General features: G+C 37.9%; 1 protein-coding gene across 1 annotated transcript; it reads right to left on the bottom strand.

Annotated features, from left to right (window-relative positions):
• Nucleotides 1-11028, bottom strand: LOC116115112. The gene is made up of 8 exons (XM_031401261.1): nucleotides 10224-11028; nucleotides 10021-10176; nucleotides 9661-9926; nucleotides 8675-9577; nucleotides 8328-8573; nucleotides 6867-8141; nucleotides 916-1697; nucleotides 1-415 (listed from the first exon to the last, which is right to left on the bottom strand). Exons 1-8 carry the CDS (start codon nucleotides 11026-11028, stop codon nucleotides 1-3), a joined length of 4848 nt encoding a protein of 1615 aa, XP_031257121.1.
• Nucleotides 11029-17026: the final 5998 nt, after the last annotated feature.

Here is a 17026-nt window from a genome sequence, read left to right on the forward strand (position 1 = left end):
TCAAGTTGCTGAATATCCTAGTGATGAGTGATAGCCAAGATGAGAATCACACACAGTAACAGGTTTCACAATAGGGCTGAAAGTTTCAGCAAAATCAAGACCAGGTTGCTGTTGAAATCCTTTTGCAACAAGACGAGTCTTACACCTTTGAACTGAGCCATCGGCATTGTATTTAATTTTGAATACCCATTTATTTGAAACAATATGCATATCAGGAGAACGTGGAACTAAAATCCAAGTCTGATTACTCTGAAGTGCGTCAAATTTAGTTGTCATAGCAGCAAACCAATGAGGAGAAGCAAGAGCTTCAGCAACTGAAGATGGCTCATGAGGATTGATACAAGTGGCAGCAAATAAGGCTGCCGCAGAAGAGGGACAGCGAGCTATTTGTGATCTTGTTATTATGGCAGAAAGTCTTTGAATAGCAGGAGGAGGAATATTTAATTCAATGTAAAAAGGGACTTCTAAAGGAGGAGAGATACATGGGGGCAAATTATGTGAAGTTGGTGCAGTAGATGAAACAAAGAAGACTCATTTGGTGATGCATGTGAGAGAGTAGGTGTAATGGATAAAGGTGAAGACACAAGACTCTTTGTAGGTAACGTATGAGAAGGAGTAGAAATAGTAAGTGTAGGTGGCTTTGAATATGGAAAAGAAGTGACAATAGGCCAAAAAGAGACAGGTGCAGGACACGTCTCAGCAGAAGAAGAATCTGTGTTAAATTGAGGAAAAGAGTCAGAAAAAGGAAAATAATTTTCATTAAAGGAAACACTCTTGACAATATAGACTCTGCCAGAGGAGTGAAGACACTTATATCCCTTATGAAAGAGACTATAACCAATAAAAACACAGCAAGAAGTATGGAAATCAAACTTGTGACGATTGTATGGGCGAAGGTAAGGGTAGCAGGCACACCTAAATACTTTCAAAAAAGAGTAGTTTGGTTTTTGATGAAACAGAACTTCAAAAGGAGACATGTGATTTAGAGTAATAGTAGGCAGACGGTTGATCAAGAAAACTAAAGTCTGAAAAGCATTCCACCAGTATTTGAGTGGCATAAAAGCTTGAGCCAGCAAAGTCAAGCCAATTTCAACCAGGTGCCGATGCTTTCGCTCTACCTTGCCGTTCTGTTGATGCATATATGAACAGGACAACCGAAAAAGGATGCCATGTTGTTTTAAGTAAGGGAAAAGAGCTTGAAACTCGCCACCAGAATTTGTTTGCAAACACTTCAAGGATGTACCGAATTGACGTTCAGCCATGACATGGAATTCCATAAAAGCCAATTTTGTCTCAGACTTAGCCTTTAGAGGATAGATCCAAGTAAAATTACTATAATCATCCACAAAATGAACATAGTATTTATATCCTTCAATAGAAGCAATAGGGGCTGGTCCCCAAACATCCAAATTTACAAGTTCTAAAGGTTGCAAACTCTTGCGAATTGAGCTTGGAAAATTAGTTTGACATTGTTTACCAAAACGACAAGAGGCACAAAATGAAGTAGATACAGTAACTGGTTTATTAAACTGAGATACAACTTTATGAAGGACAGCCAAATGAGGATGGCCCAATCTTTGATGCCACAAATCACCAAGCTTATTACCATGAAGCTGTGAGAGGGATACACAAGCAGTAGCAATAGTATAATCATTATTAGAAGCAGACGAATTCCACGTATTATTAGGAGAATAAGGCTGATAGACAAAATGAATTGCAAGATGAAGCAGCGAAGTAGTTGAAGTAGAAGCCTATGTCAGCAACGGTGGAGCTGAGAGGAGAGCTTTATGAGACAGGATTCCCGAAAGATCCAGAAAATACAATCCATCTTTAAGGTATCCTTGCAGAAGAATTGCTCGGGTTGTCTTGTGCTTAATAAGACAAGAACCAAATGAGAATTCAACCATAACAGGATTATCTTGAACAACATGAGAAATACTGATGAGATTTTTTGTAATCTTGGGAACAATCAATACTCTTCGTAAAATTAAGGCAGAACCAGAGTAAGTGCAAGATAAAGAACCTTTTTATACAGATTTTGTTTACTAAGCTTAACAAACTGCAGTTACAAAAACTAACTCTAGTTAGTCTTTAACTTTGTAAACAATTCATCATTTAACAAGCTTGCGTCTTTTCCATCACTCTTTTATTTTTCATCATTTCAACTGTCGCCCAGTTTACAGTTATATCAGATGTCTCACTACCAGCACTAAAAATGTCCTGAAGATAAGAACAAAGTGACTCCAATTTTACTACAAATGAAGAACAACCATGAACATAGTAATTAAAGAATTGAAAGTATTTACTTTAATTTCGAACCACAGGAGTATGATCTATAACCTTCTAGGAGGTTTTAGGAAATATCTCCTAGACTGTATTGAATAGAAGTCTATATTTCAAGTCTGAAACAAATGACTCAAGCCCTAAACACTTGTAAGATAATTTCTTTAACAGATAGGAGTATCTCATCTCATTACAGCTCAATCCAATATTATTATTGCAGTCAATCTCAATATGCAATTCTGCTTATGTTCCTGGCTATACTACCTTAAAAGAAATTAACTATTTTTAAGAGTAATCTATCGATATATGCACTACAGATTTTCTGGCCAAAGCTATCACAGATAGTATAAAGAAATTAAGGATGAAGTCAACCGAAACTGAATGCCAAATTACGGATGGAGGAATCATCTTGTCGGCCAGTCTTCACTGCGCTTGAGCCTAAGTTTTAATGCGCTGGCAAGAATTGTAACAAAGTATAGCAAATACAGTAGTCTCTTGTATCATCATGAACAGGAATGATCGATAACTGGTTTTAGTGGGTAAGTGAGAATTTCATAAAAGCATTGACCAAAAACAAGTCGTTGCTCAAGTCAAGATGATGTGCTGAGTGGAACCAACACTTATTTTTTTCATATTAAGTTCTTCTATTGGCGTAATAAATAATCCCTCTATTATCAAATCAATCAAAAATTAAACGGAAAAGCCTGATGATATATATTGTATCATCTTTCATGACCCATTTTCCCTAAAATTAATTATCAGATCATTAGTGCTTTCACTTTTTGTAACCAGTAGTTTTCCCATGTTCATGGATTATAGTGCTAAGCGGCACCGTGGATTACCAACAACTTAAAATGGAATAGCATAAATCGGAGATAGTCAAGGTCTAATTTGCTTGAAAGGAGTGTCTATATGTACACATATTCACATTCATTTCTCCTCAACAAAGATATTCAAATGATCTTTTCTTTCGTTTCTTAGATAGAAAAGTATGTGGGGTTTGCCATGGAAATATCTAGTCCTCTGCCTCCTCTTCTTGTTCTTCCATCTATAATCTATTTTCTAAGTTACTTCTAGATGTTCTTCTCCATCAGCACAACTTTGCTCTTCTGAACAAAGTTTTGTGTTACTTCATTTCAAGAATGCCTCTTTAATTCACAATTCTGACTATATTCACTGCAATAATGTTGATTCTTTTCCAAAAACAGAGTTCTGCAATAGTGATTGCTACTTGTGGAATGGGGTCACTTGTGATCAATCAACAGGTCATGTGATTGGTCATGACCATAGTTTTAGTCAACTGATTGCAAAATCCATGTCAACAGTAGCATCTTCCTTCTTCATCATCGCCGTAGCCTCAATCTTGCTTGTAACGATTTCATTTTTTTGAAATCTCATCCAATTTCGTACAATTCACAAAATTGACACATTTTAATCTCTCTTCATCCAATTTCTCTTGTTTTAGTTCCAAGTGAAATTTTTGACCTCTCCATGCTAGGTTCACTTGATCTCTCGGACGAAAATGTTGGTCATGGACTGGAAATTGGCCAAAATTGTTTTAATAAGATCTTGCAAAACCTCACAGAAGTAAGATGTAATACCCCGTATTTTTTTTTTGTATAGAGTTTTATTAAATCTTATTTTGTGATTCTGGGGGGTAAATTGTAAGAAATTGAAAATTTTGAGGGGGATATAACTGAAATAAGTGGGGACTAAATTAATTTTTTTAGATATTTTGATAAACAGTAACCATTCAATGAAAAGAAAAAGAATAATACTACACATACATCATTCTCATACAACATTATGTGGTAAGATATGATTGGGTGAAAATTTAATTTTAACTTTAAATTAGCTAATCATATCTTATCATATAATGTTGTATGAAAATGATGTATGTGTAGTATTACTCAAAAGGAAACAGAGAATAAGAAGAAGGAAAAGAGAGAAGGAAAAGGAGAGAAAGAAAAGAGAGAAAAGGGAGAAAGAAGAAGAAGAGAAGGAGAGGAAGAAGAAAAGAAAGAAGGGAGAGAAAGGTGAAACCAATAATAGAGAGAGAGGAGAGAAGAGAACGACGGAGGTGGCTGGAAAAGTTGCTGCCGACGAGCAAATTCCGGTGATCAGAAAGAGCAAAGGGAGATTGAGCAAATGGGAGGTGAGTAAAGCTTGATTTTTCCCTTTTTAGTGATTTATGATTCAATTGGTTTAAAGAACTCTTTTTGGATTGCTTTGTCTATGATTTGGTATAAATTCATGAAAACAAAACTAAAATAGGGAGATTGATTTCAATAATTTTGTGTGAGAAGAACATACGTGTTGTTCCTAAACAAAAATGAGTTAAAGATATGATTTTTGATATAAGGGTTTATTATGCAAAATCTGTCCATCTGGGATTCCGAAAATTGTTTACATGTTTTGGGTTTTTGATCGAAGCTTAATTTTGGATATCCTGCTGTAGGCTTCTTGAGGAGTGTTTAGAAATTTATTTCACTCAAAAAATCGAAGGATTGAATTTTATATGGATTTTTGAATTTGCCTTGTGAATTCTGGAATTTTCGTTTTCTGCAGAATATGTGTTTTTGGAAAATAATTTGATCTATCTATTCGTAACCAAATAGAGAGATTTTAAATGGTGAATCCTATATGTGTCTAGTTTCATTCTGGAGCGTTTCGTTAAGTTTCGAATAAAGGTTAAATTGTTATGAATTTTCCAAGCGAGTAACCTCAATTCTGGAAACAGTGGGCAGATTTGAATGAGTTGAAAGAAAATTGTGTTTTAAATAGTTATTGATTTTGGAATGACTTGACCAAATTATGGGAACAACTTATGTGTCTCTAGAATTCCCCATTAAAATTATGGCTTAAATTGAAGAATGAATTTTTTATGAAAAATCCGAGAGCGACCAATGTTCGGTTATGAGACAGTTTTGTTAAAGAAGAAGTTATGTTCATCTTTTGGTTTGTGAAATGTCCAATGATTTTAATATTAAGGTGTTATCTTATGGGGACTTATGTATGGAGGATTTATTGGATTTTGTACATAGGGAGGCAAGCGGCAGCATTGTTAGAAGATTTCAGTCATTTTTTGACTTAAGGGTTGAGCTCCAAACAGTGAGTGGAAAAATCTAAAACCCTAACTTTCGTTTTAACAAAGTGTTCTCTAAATACTTATTTATACTTGTTTATTGTTTTAAATTGCCTAATATGTTTGATTCTTTATATAAATGAGCTTTATTGCAATTTTATTGTTGGAAATTATTGATTGACATAAGAAAGATGGAATTTTGATACTTTTGGGCAATAGTTTAAAAAGAAGTTTTGAAAACATTTGAGAACTTGCATTTATATTTTTAAGTTATGAAATTATTATATGCTCATGAAAAAAAATGTTTTGAGAATAAGTATGAGATGTTAGTGGTTTTCAAACCACCTTACGTAGTTCCCATCCCTTATGAAATTGATTTGATTCTACGTATGCGTATGATTGATGATTTGTCGGCCCAAGTGGGTCGAAGGCCCAAGCGAGGCAGATATTGCTATATAGGATATGATTGTGCCGGCCCGAGTGATGCTTGGTCTCACTGGGTTGAAGGTTTGAGCAGTGACCTATTCCGCCTAGTAGTATGGATTTAGTGGTTCAACTCACGCGATGTTAGATCTTGCCGGGTTTGACGGATTTACCCCTGGGTACTAGTTGGGTGAGAGTTTTCACATGTGATTGAGAGATGGTTTGGAGATATATATATATCTCATTTATTTAAAATGGAAATTTATAAATGAAAATGTTATTTATATATGAAATGTTTTTAGAAATGATATGTTTAGAGAAACATGAGTATTGATTATTTTACTTTATTAGTTTTCAGAAAAAAGTTTTGCAATGAGAGACTTTAGCATTTGTTATGAAAGACAGCTTATATTATAAAATGTGTTTATGAAAATGAAATTCTATAAGCATAGATGTTTTTATTATATATTGAAATGTTTTATTACATACTAACACATTCCTCACTCGCTGAGCATTTCTAGTTCACCCCTTGTTTTCAAATGTTTTTCTTTCCCCCCGCTAGGTCAAGAAGGAAATTGTGCGGAGGAGTGAATCCCACTTAAGGTTGGGTCACACGACTTTATTTTATCATATGTTTCTGATGGGACCCCAGCAAATTCAATAAAAATTCACACACAGCACATCCATAAAATCAAGAACAACTAGGTAATCCAACAATATTTTGATTGAAGATTGAACAGTTCTGAGGATTACAATCAGACTCAACCAAAAGTAAAGAAAACAAGAAGGGACAGTCCTAGCAATTCGAGGAGCTAGGGGCCTCCATTGACAACCTTTCAGAGAAAATATGATATCCCTATTCCTTATTCTAACTGCCTTAATATACTAGTGAACTTTACCCATATTCCTGCCACGTACTCTACTGCCATGTATCTTTCCTCCAACTGAATCCTACTGGCATAACAACTTTTAGAGACCACCTTTACTGATGATTCACACGTCTCACACCCTTTTGCCCTTGTATTGATAAACTTTATTGATAGGGGGCCTATCAATACCCCCCTTGAAGAGCCACCTTGTCCTCAAGGTGGAAGTGAGGAAACTGGAGGTTGATGAGGTCATAGGCTTCCCAAGTAGCGTCAAATAGGGGCAGGGTCTGCCACCTTATAAGCACTTCTTTGGTACCATCCATTAAAGAGCGGACTGCTAAAACAGATTCGGGCTGGACAGTGAGTTCCAAGTCTTCGGTTAAGCCATGGGGAAGGGGCTCGATGGGAACAGAGTTGTGCAGGCTACCCTTGAGCTGAGACACATGGAAAACCGTGTGAATGCGAGTAGTAGAAGGCAAAGCCAACCTATATGCAACCTGTCCAATGCATTCTACAATGGGAAAAGGGCCATAAAAACGGGGACTTAGTTTCTCATTATGTTTTGTGGCTAAGGATTTAAACCTATAAGGCTGGAGCTTCAAAAACACATGATCCCCAGGCTGGAAAGTCACATCTCGGCAATGTACATCTGCACTCTCTTTCATATGCCCTTGAGCGACGGATAAATTATGTTTAAATTCCGCCAAGATGGTGTTACGTTTGAGCATCTGTTGATTCACTTCCTCTACTACTGATGGGCAATCTGTGAACTTGAGTAGAGTAGGAGGATCCTTACCGTAGAGAGCCTTAAACGGGGTCATCCTTGTGGAACCGTGGTACGTTGTATTGTACCAAAATTCTGCCCAAGAAAGCCAACGTGACCAGTGCTTGGGTTTAGCGCTACAAAAACACCGCAAGTAGGCCTCCACACATCTATTCACTACCTCTGTTTGGCCATCTGTTTGTGGGTGGTAGGCGGAACTGAATTTCAGCATAGTACCCGATGCCTTGAAGAGTTCTTGCCAAAATTGGCTAATGAAAATCCTGTCTCTGTCGGACACAATAGATTTCGGAAAACCATGGAGCCTTACAATTTCTGATGAAAAAATAGTAGCCACCTCTTTAGCATTATAGGGATGGCAAAGATGGATGAAGTGGCTATATTTGGTGAGTCTATCGACTACGATGAGAACAGTATCATGCCCCCACGACTTAGGTAGACCTCCAATGAAATGCATGCTAATATCCTCAAATACCTGAGTTGGAATGGGTAGGGGCTGGAGAAGGCCTGCTGGTTTAAGGGCTGAGTGTTTATTGAGTTGGCAAACAGTGCATCTTTTCACAAATTCTTGAACAACCCTCTTGATCCCTTCCCAAAACACAAGGCTGGCCACTCTTTTATATGTACGAAAGAAACCCGAATGCCCGCCACTTGGGCTGTCATGAAACTCCTTAAGTAGCTTCGGAATGAACTTGGAGAACTTTGGAAGCACAATTCTATTTTTGTAAAGCAGACAGCCTTTTCGGAGATGGTAGTGGGGTTTGCTAGTGGGGTCGAACAATAGATCTTGTATAATGGTTTGCAGCTTCGGTTCTTGTTGAGCTTCAGAAGCTAATTCATCAAAGTCTGAAAACTAGGCCATAGATATGGCCGCTAGCTCACTTACCTCCTCTCGACGAGATAGTGCATCTGTTACTTGGTAGGAGGATCCTGGTTGGTAGTGAATTTCAAAAGAAAACTCCATAAGCTTCGAAATCCACTTCTGCTGTTCGGGAGTCTTTAATCCCTGGTCAGTCAAGAACTTAAGGCTACGTTGATCCGTCCGAATAATGAACTTGCGCCCAATGAGGTAGTGACTCCATTTATGGACAGCGAACACTATAGCCATGAGTTCCCATTCATACACCGATTTCTGCTTTGATTGACAAGAAAAAACTTTACTAAGAAAGGCAATTGGGCGTATTTTTGGACCAAAACAGCCTCCATTCCTTGCCCCGAGGCATCGGTATGTACTTCAAAGGGTAAATCAAAGTCAGGCATGGCTAGCACCGGTACTGTTGTCATTGTTGTTTTGAGGGATTCAAAGGCCTTTTGAGCTGACTCATCCCATGTAAAAGAGTCTTTCCGAAGGAGTTGTGTTAACGGTTGTGCGATCAGACCATATCCTTTGACAAAACAACGGTAGTAGCCCGTGAGCCCCAAGAATCCCCTCAACCCTTTTATGGTGTGGGGAGCTAGCCAAGACAACATCGAGGCAATCTTTTGTAGATCATCTTCCACCCATTTGGCTGAAATCAGGTGGCCTAAGTATTCAAGTTTCTGCTGTGCGAACAAACACTTCTTGCGGTTGACTATTAACTCATTTGCCTTAAGAATCTGAAACACTTGTCGAATATGTTCCAAATGGGAGTGCGAATCTGGACTGTAAATAAGTATATCGTCAAAGAAAACCAGGACAAACTTCCTTAAAATTGGCTTGAAGATGGTGTTCATTAAGGCCTGGAAAGTGGAGGGGGCGTTTGTCAATCTGAAAGGCATCACCAGGAACTCATAGTGCCCCTCATGAGTTCGAAAAGCAATCTTCGCTATGTCTTCCTCTCTGACTCTGATCTGATGGTACCCGGACTTCAAATCCAATATAGTAAAGATCGTTGCACCTGCCAATTCATCCAACAATTCTTTGATTGAGGGAATAGGGAACTTATCTGGTATAGTGAGGCTGTTTAAGGCGCGGTAATCCACATAGAAGTGCCAACTCCCGTCTTTCTTTTTCACTAGTAAGATCGAGCTAGAAAAAGGACTTGTGCTAGGCTGTATTATTCCTGCTATCAACATTTCCCCAACCAATCTCTCAATTTCATTGTTCTGGACATAAGGGTACTTGTAAGGACGGATGTTAGAGGGTTTGGACCCATCCTGGAGAATTATGGCATGGTCTGTGGTCTTTTGGGAGGTAGTTTGGTAGGTGGGTTAAAGACTTGGCTGAACTCTTCCATCACTTCCGAGACTTCAGGGTCAATCTGTTCAGCTTCGTTAACATTCTTGCTTTCAATGTAGCAGAATTCAACTACATACCCAGCCCCTGTGTTCTGTACAGACTTCAGCATAGCTTTGAGTGATACCACGGTTTTGACTAACTCAGGATCTCCCCTTAACGTGACCTTCCTTCCTTCTCTGGAAAAAGCCATAGTCAAGTTTTTCCAGTTAGCACACACGTCTCCTAGAGTGCTCAGCCACGCAACTCCTAACACAACATCAGCTCCACCTAATTCAAAGGGAAAAAAAATCTTGTTGTATCTCTACTCCCTGGATATTTAACTCAACTTTTCTGCAAATTCCCTCTCCCCTAATCGTGAAACCATTTCCAACCATGACTTCGAAAGCCTTCCCCTTTTCCACACTCAATCCCAACCTATGGACCAAGTCATGTGAAATAAAATTATGGGAAGCCCCACTGTCAACAAGCACAATTACCTCCTCTGTCCCCAACAAACCTCTAAGCTTTAGAGTCTTGTCTGAAGTCATCCCCACAATAGAGTCATAGACAGAGCAAGAGGATTACCTTCTGAGGTTGGTTCATCATCGGCTTCCAGCGTTACCTCTTCTCTCTCAGTATCTTCTTCTTCTTCCAACATCAACAAAACCTGTAGAGATTTGTTCCTACACCGATGGTTGGGCCCAAACTTCTCATCACAACGAAAACACAATCCTCTCTCACGTTTATACTGGATGTCGGCCTCCGTTAACCATCGAAACCCATCACTTTTGGTTGGTGTGGTTCCTCCTCTCTCCCAGCTTCGATTTTGCGATCTCACCCCATGCAAGTGTTCTACGTTTTTCGTCGCAGTGTTCCACCCATTTGAGTGGTTCAGATCTGGATTTGAAGACACCCATGGGAAATAATCTGGTTTTTGGGTCTGATTATGGGTTTGGGCAATGTGGGTTCTATTAAATTTGGGCTTGATCTTTTCTAAAACCCAATTTCTTTCTTCAATACAATAGGCCTGCTCAATTAATTCTATTAATGTTTTGGGCCTGCACAATCTCAATTCAGCCCGTAATTCCTCTTTTAGCCCATTTGTAAAAATTCCCATGAGGAGGACTTCTCCTACCTCACGCAAGGGAGCCGACAGTGCCTCAAATTGTTCCCTGAACTCAGTCACAGTTCCCAATTGTTTCAACGCTACCAGAGCCTCGTAAGCTATCCCCTGGTGCAAATGTCTGAAACGTTCCACCAGCGCTAACTTGAAGGAGCTCCACGATAGAATCGGTGCTCGGGTGTCAACCCATTGATACCAGTTCAAAGCAAGTCCCTCTATGCAAACAGCAGCTACATCCACCTTTTCTTCTTCCTGGAATTTGTTCATCCGGAAATATCTATCGGCTTTGAAAGTCCATCCTAGTGGATCTTCGCCATTGAACACAGGTAATTCCAGTTTTTTTACTTTGTGCTCTTCTTTACTGTTTTCAATTCCCTTCAGCCGATCAAGGTTATTTGATCCTTCCGGTGTTTCACTTCCTGCCTTATCAGTGTTCTTACTTTCGTCTTTCTCATCTCTATTCCTCGTCCATTCTCAAAGCTTAAGGAGGTAACCCTTGATGCTCCCCATTTCTTCTTTCATGTTTCCCATCTCCTTCTCAATTCCGATAATTCTCTGTTCCATTTTTGCTTTTACCATTACCCAAAACCTTGGCCCTCATACCAATTTGATGGGACCCCAGCAAATTCAATAAAAATTCACACACAGCACATCTACAAAATCAAGAACAACTAGGTAATCCAACAATATTTTGATTGAAGATTGAACAGTTCTGAGGATTACAATCAGACTCAACCAAAAGTAAAGAAAACAAGAAGGGACAGTCCTATCAATTCGAGGAGCTAGGGGCCTCCATTGACAACCTTTCAGAGAAAATATGATATCCCTATTCCTTATTCTAACTGCCTTAATATACTAGTGAACTTTACACATATTCCTGCCACGTACTCTACTGCCACGTATCTTTCCTCTAACTGAATCCTACTGGCATAACAACTTTTAAAGACCACCTTTATTGATGATTCACACGTCTCACACCCTTCTGCCCTTGTATTGATAAACGTTATTGATAGGGGGCCTATCAGTTTGATAGTTGTGTTTCATTTTCCACTGGAAAGTTTATGTTTCTTCATCGTATATTTGTTTTAGATTGTAAAAGATATAGAAAACCCTGATATCATACGTTCATTTTGTAAAAGAAAATTCAGTTGCATTTGTTTATTTGCAAATGATGCTATATTTATTTGTGAGAAACAAATATGAGTGTTTATAAATGTTTTAGCTAGAAGAGTTTTATGGTTTTAATTCATAAATAGGTTTTCATAGATTTCTTACATGACACGTCTCGGTCACTCGAGTCTCATGGGTGCACCCGAAGCCTATGGGATAGGGAGGGTTGGGACTGGTTGTGTGATAAGATATCTTCTTCTTGACAATGTGAACATGTTTTCCGTTGTGCCTAGTTCCTTGGTGAATTTCTCTTCTTCTTTGATATCTCTGAGTCTTAGTAATACTCAGCTGCGACGCGAGTTCTCGAATGGTGTTTTCCGCCTTCCATTTCTTCAGTAGCTAAGTTTGTCTAGAAACGGAGGTGTCATAGGCAATTTACCAGAGTATAACTAGAGTAGCCCCTTGAGATTGTTAGATCTATCTTTCACAAAATTTTCAAGAATATTACTTGAAACAATCGGAAATCTTATACACTTGACTCTGTTAGATCTTTCTTATTGCAAGTTCACGGATTCAATTCCAGGATCACTTTGGAACCTCACAGGTGTCACCATTTTGGATTTGACATTCAACAATTTTACTAGGCAAGTTCCTACATTGGTATATAACTTCAGGAAGCTCACTCGTCTATCATTTGCACATAACAGTTTTTCTGGACAATTTCTTGATGTTTTGGGCAACCTCAGCAAAGTGATTAAAATACATCTCTTTGATAACAATTTTAGTGGTCAACGGCCATTATCAACATTCAATCTCACTCAGGTTTCTCATTTACACTTTTTACACAATGAATTTGTGGGTCATCTTCCTTATCAAGTAAGTGGCCATTCATCTCTATCCATTCTCAAATTATCTAATAATTTTCTAAATGGAAGAGTATCATCCTGGTTTTTTACTTTGCCATCTTTGCAATATTTAGACCCTAGAAACAACAAGTTCACTGGTCCAATTCCAAATCCCATATTTCAACCTTTGAATCTTTCTTTTCTTGATCTTTCATCAAATAACTTCACTGGCATTGTTAGGTCAGAATTTTTATCAAAGTTCCAAAACCTGGAAGATATGGATCTTTCAAACAACAGTCTACTGTCACTAAGAACCCAAACCAATGTCAACTTTATCTTGCCCAGGCTCAAAGTTTTCGGATTCTCTTCTTGCAACATAACCGAATTCCCTGTTTTCCTGAGAAACTCAACAGAATTGATGATTTTAGACCTTTCCTATAACAAAATTTCTGGTAGAATTTCCCAACAGGAGACAGGGTCGTGGTACAAATTGCAATATCTGGATCTTTCTCACAATTTGTTGACAAATTTTCAATATAGATCGGCAAAGCGTCTAAAATTTCTTGATCTTCATTCCAACTTGCTTCAAGGACCCCTTTTGCTTCTACCACCTTCCAGGAAATGCTTCTCAGTTTCAAACAATAAATTGACAGGAGAGAACCCTTCATGGCCTTGTAGTTTGGGCACTATTGAGTATCTGAACTTGAGTAGAGGAGTCCACAATGTCTTGGAAACCATGACAAGATCTTCCTACTGGATCTTACGATGAACAGTGCTTTGACAACTCTCAACTTAAATACTAATCAGTTGGAGGGAACACTGCCACAATCTTTGGCTAAATGGGGCAGCGTGGAAGTTCTAGACGTCGGAAATCACAAGATTAAAGAAACATTTCCTCACTGTTTAGCCACTCTTCCAAAACTGCAAGTTTTATTAGTAGAGTTTTCACGGTCCCATTGGCTATTCGAATACAAGATGTCTATTTCCAAAGTTACGAATACTTGATCTTTCTCATAATGATTTCATTGGCTATTTGCCAATATCATATCTTATAAATTTTAAAGCTATGATGAGCAGGTATAATACTGGTGGGGCGGCGCAATATATGGGTTCACATTGTCAATATTATTCTACATCATATCTTATAAATTTTAACGACTATTGATTTGTCAAGCAAGCAATTCCAGGGGCGAATACCAAATATTGTTGGAAAGCTTAATTCACTCAAATTTCTCAATTTTTCTCACAATTCCTTAACCGGTCATATTCCATCGTCATTTGGAAATTTGATGGAGCTTGAAGCTTTAGATCTCTCTTCCAACAAGCTTGTAGGAGAGATTACTGCAGAATTGACAAATCTCACATTTCTTTCAATGTTAAATCTATCATACAACCAACTTGTGGGATCTATACCTCAAGAAAAGCAATTTGATACATTTCAAAATGATTCTTATTTAGGAGACTTGTGGTTGTGTGGTTTACCATTGTCCAAAAAATGTGTCATGAATGAAGTGCCTAAACCAATTTTGGTTTCGACACTTGATGAAGAACACAATGTGTCGACCAAGTTTGACTGGAAAATTAGTTTGATGGGCTATGGATGTGGATTGGTGCTCGATTTATCTATGGGATATATCATATTCTCAACAAGAAAACCACAGTGGTTTGTAAGGATGGTTGAAAGAGACTGACCCAAGAAAGCTAGGAGGCCAAACAGAAGACATGGATACAAAAGATAAAGAAATTGGTAACTGAATTGCTTGTCTAAGTCAATTTGGTGAGTGCTCCAATCATCTTTATATAGATCAACTTCAAATGCATATACTGTATATTTTGTTCAGCTAAGTTTGAGATATGATGGCACACACAACTTAAATACTGAATTGCTAAACTCCCCTTTTTGTTCACTTTTCAGATTTTATTTGTCCAGCTGAAATTCACATCTCTCCTGGGTGATAGGATCTGTTCAAGTGCATGCAGAAGATGCTATCTACTTTCACATTCTATTGTCTTTCCACAGTTTGATTAATTAATGTTCAAGTGGCAGTTCACTTATTATTGTTAGCGTATATTTCCATCCCTATTAGGTGTATTCTGAATTGGAGTTGAGGTTCAGTAGAATTTCTCTGTGAAATTAATTTTATACTGTAAAATATAATTTGACGTGCATTAAACTCGGGTTAAATCTGTTGAAGTTGAATTTGAATTTGTCCCACATCATCAAGTTGGTGAGCTGTTATGGTGTATATATGTAGTTGAACTCCTTCCTCCCATGAGTTAGTTTTTGGAGATGAGTTCTATCAAGCCCATTTTATCATGGTATCAAAGTCACGTTTGTTTGGATGTCTTTGAGGTAATGATGGGTTTGGGCTCGACCTTGCATGCCGAGTGTGAGGAACGGTATTGAAGTTGAATTTGTTCAATATTGTCATATATGTGGTTGGACTCTCTCTACCTTTGAGGCAATGATGGGTTTGAACCCGGCCTTGCACGCCAAGCGTGAGGAATGGTAAGGGATGGTATTAAAGTTGAATTTATCCAACATCGTCATTTATGTGATTGGGCTCTCTCATTCCTTGTGCTAGTTTTTGGGCTTGAGTTTTATTCAAGCCCATTTTATCAAAATCTTGGTTGGGCTCTCTCCTCCTTTCAACTAGCTTTTGGGCTTGAGTTCTACCAAGCCCACTTTATCAAAATCTTTGCTGAAGAAGACCAACCAAGACCTTGATCTTCTAACTAACATACTGGTCCTGCTCTCTCAACCCGAACTAAAGGAAAGAAACAAAAAGGAAAAACAAACAAACAAACAGAAGAGAAATAAAAGCATTTGAAATTTGTCTAGCTAAAACTGTCCATGATTCTTCATAATGTGGAGTGAATTACTTATAACATTCTTATTTTCTTCACACTGATTATTGATCAGGTCCTTGTATATTTAAGGACAATCTAATATATATAAAAGATAATCCTAATTAGAGATGAATAAACAGAATTAGGATCGAACTATATAGCATGAACTCAGGGTTAGCATATCTTATGATATATATTATGTTATCCCATCGGAGATTGATTAATTAATGTTCAAAAAAAGGCTTTGATTAAGTTGAGATTTCGTTCGTTTGTAGGTTTTGAATTTTAATGTGAGATTAAGAGTGCTGAAACTTAAATACCTTCATGGCCATTCTTTTGAATGCTAAATGTGGAATAACAGTGACCGTATATATATTCATGAAATAAATCCGAGTGGTTCAAGTGGGCAATGAGTTAATTTAATGGCTGTCCTGAATCTCTTGAAATCAAAGCAAGTGGGAACTTGGTTGTAACTGTTAGCGTATATTTCCAAGCCACTTAATCTTCTTTTTTCTAACGCCCCCAATCAACTGCATTAACTATGGGGTCAAGTCTTTGTCGCAGAAGACCAAGACCTTCTTCATCTTCTGACAACAACAAAAAGTCCAACCTTAACTAAACGCATAACCTTTCTGCTTGATTCCAATATCCTAGAATCCCTCCGGTTGCTTATTCATTTATATTGACTTTAGTCTTGACAGGTATTTTGCGTCCGAAAATGTCACAGCTCTTCCTACATGTTCTTGGAAGTAATGGAAGACCAAGAGGATATAACTTACCCAACCCGGCCCTAATAAAAGCAGGTCCCATGGTGGTCGACCTCATGGGACATTTTGCCCCAAGAGAGGCGTTTACTTGACAAAAAGCATTCTATAACAAGTGACAACTCAATTCATATTTCCAACTTATATATAGCGAATGTATACCGACTCCTTAAGTGTTGGGGCAGGATTATTGTACTTTTATGGCCCTACAATTACAACGTGTAGAAAACTCTTAGTTGACCCAAATAAGTCTTTGCTGTCAGGCTAAGAGAAAAAGACTACTGACTAAAAACCAAGTGTTGTTTTTTATATATTTTTTCTTGTCAAATTAGATTTTTTTTTTTTTTGGTTAAATCCTCATTTTTATGGGAGATTTTCTTTTGTTATGTTGATTACTAATAACTTGCATTATTGTATTAAAGAAAGGTGATTGTCACTCGCCTGTGTAGTAGGGAACAAGCTAGTTGATAAAGTGGGCATGTAGGAGGGAGCCCACTTATATATACCATAATAGTGGGGTGTGACGATGCGGGACAAATTCAACTTCAACTACTCTGGTTGGACCCAATTTGCATATGTAGATAATTGCATAAAAAGAAGAAAGAAAATGCAGAGGATTTGTGTATATATATCTACATGTTCATATTCATTTTCCCATATCCAAAATTTGCTTTTGTTCTTCTTGGACAGAAAAAG

This window comes from Pistacia vera, unplaced genomic scaffold, assembly GCF_008641045.1.
Source record: "Pistacia vera cultivar Batoury unplaced genomic scaffold, PisVer_v2 Contig731, whole genome shotgun sequence".
Classification (NCBI taxonomy): Eukaryota; Viridiplantae; Streptophyta; class Magnoliopsida; order Sapindales; family Anacardiaceae; genus Pistacia; species Pistacia vera.

Coding starts and splice junctions, on each gene's coding strand:
- LOC116115112 (XM_031401261.1), bottom strand. CDS start 11,028: ATGAACAAATTCCAGGAAGAAGAAAAGGTGGATGTAGCTGCTGTTTGC. Junction 10,177..10,223: donor TGATGAACCAACCTCAGAAG/GTAATCCTCTTG, acceptor GGATGACTTCAG/ACAAGACTCTAAAGCTTAGA. Junction 9,578..9,660: donor TTGACCCTGAAGTCTCGGAA/GTGATGGAAGAG, acceptor ATAATTCTCCAG/GATGGGTCCAAACCCTCTAA.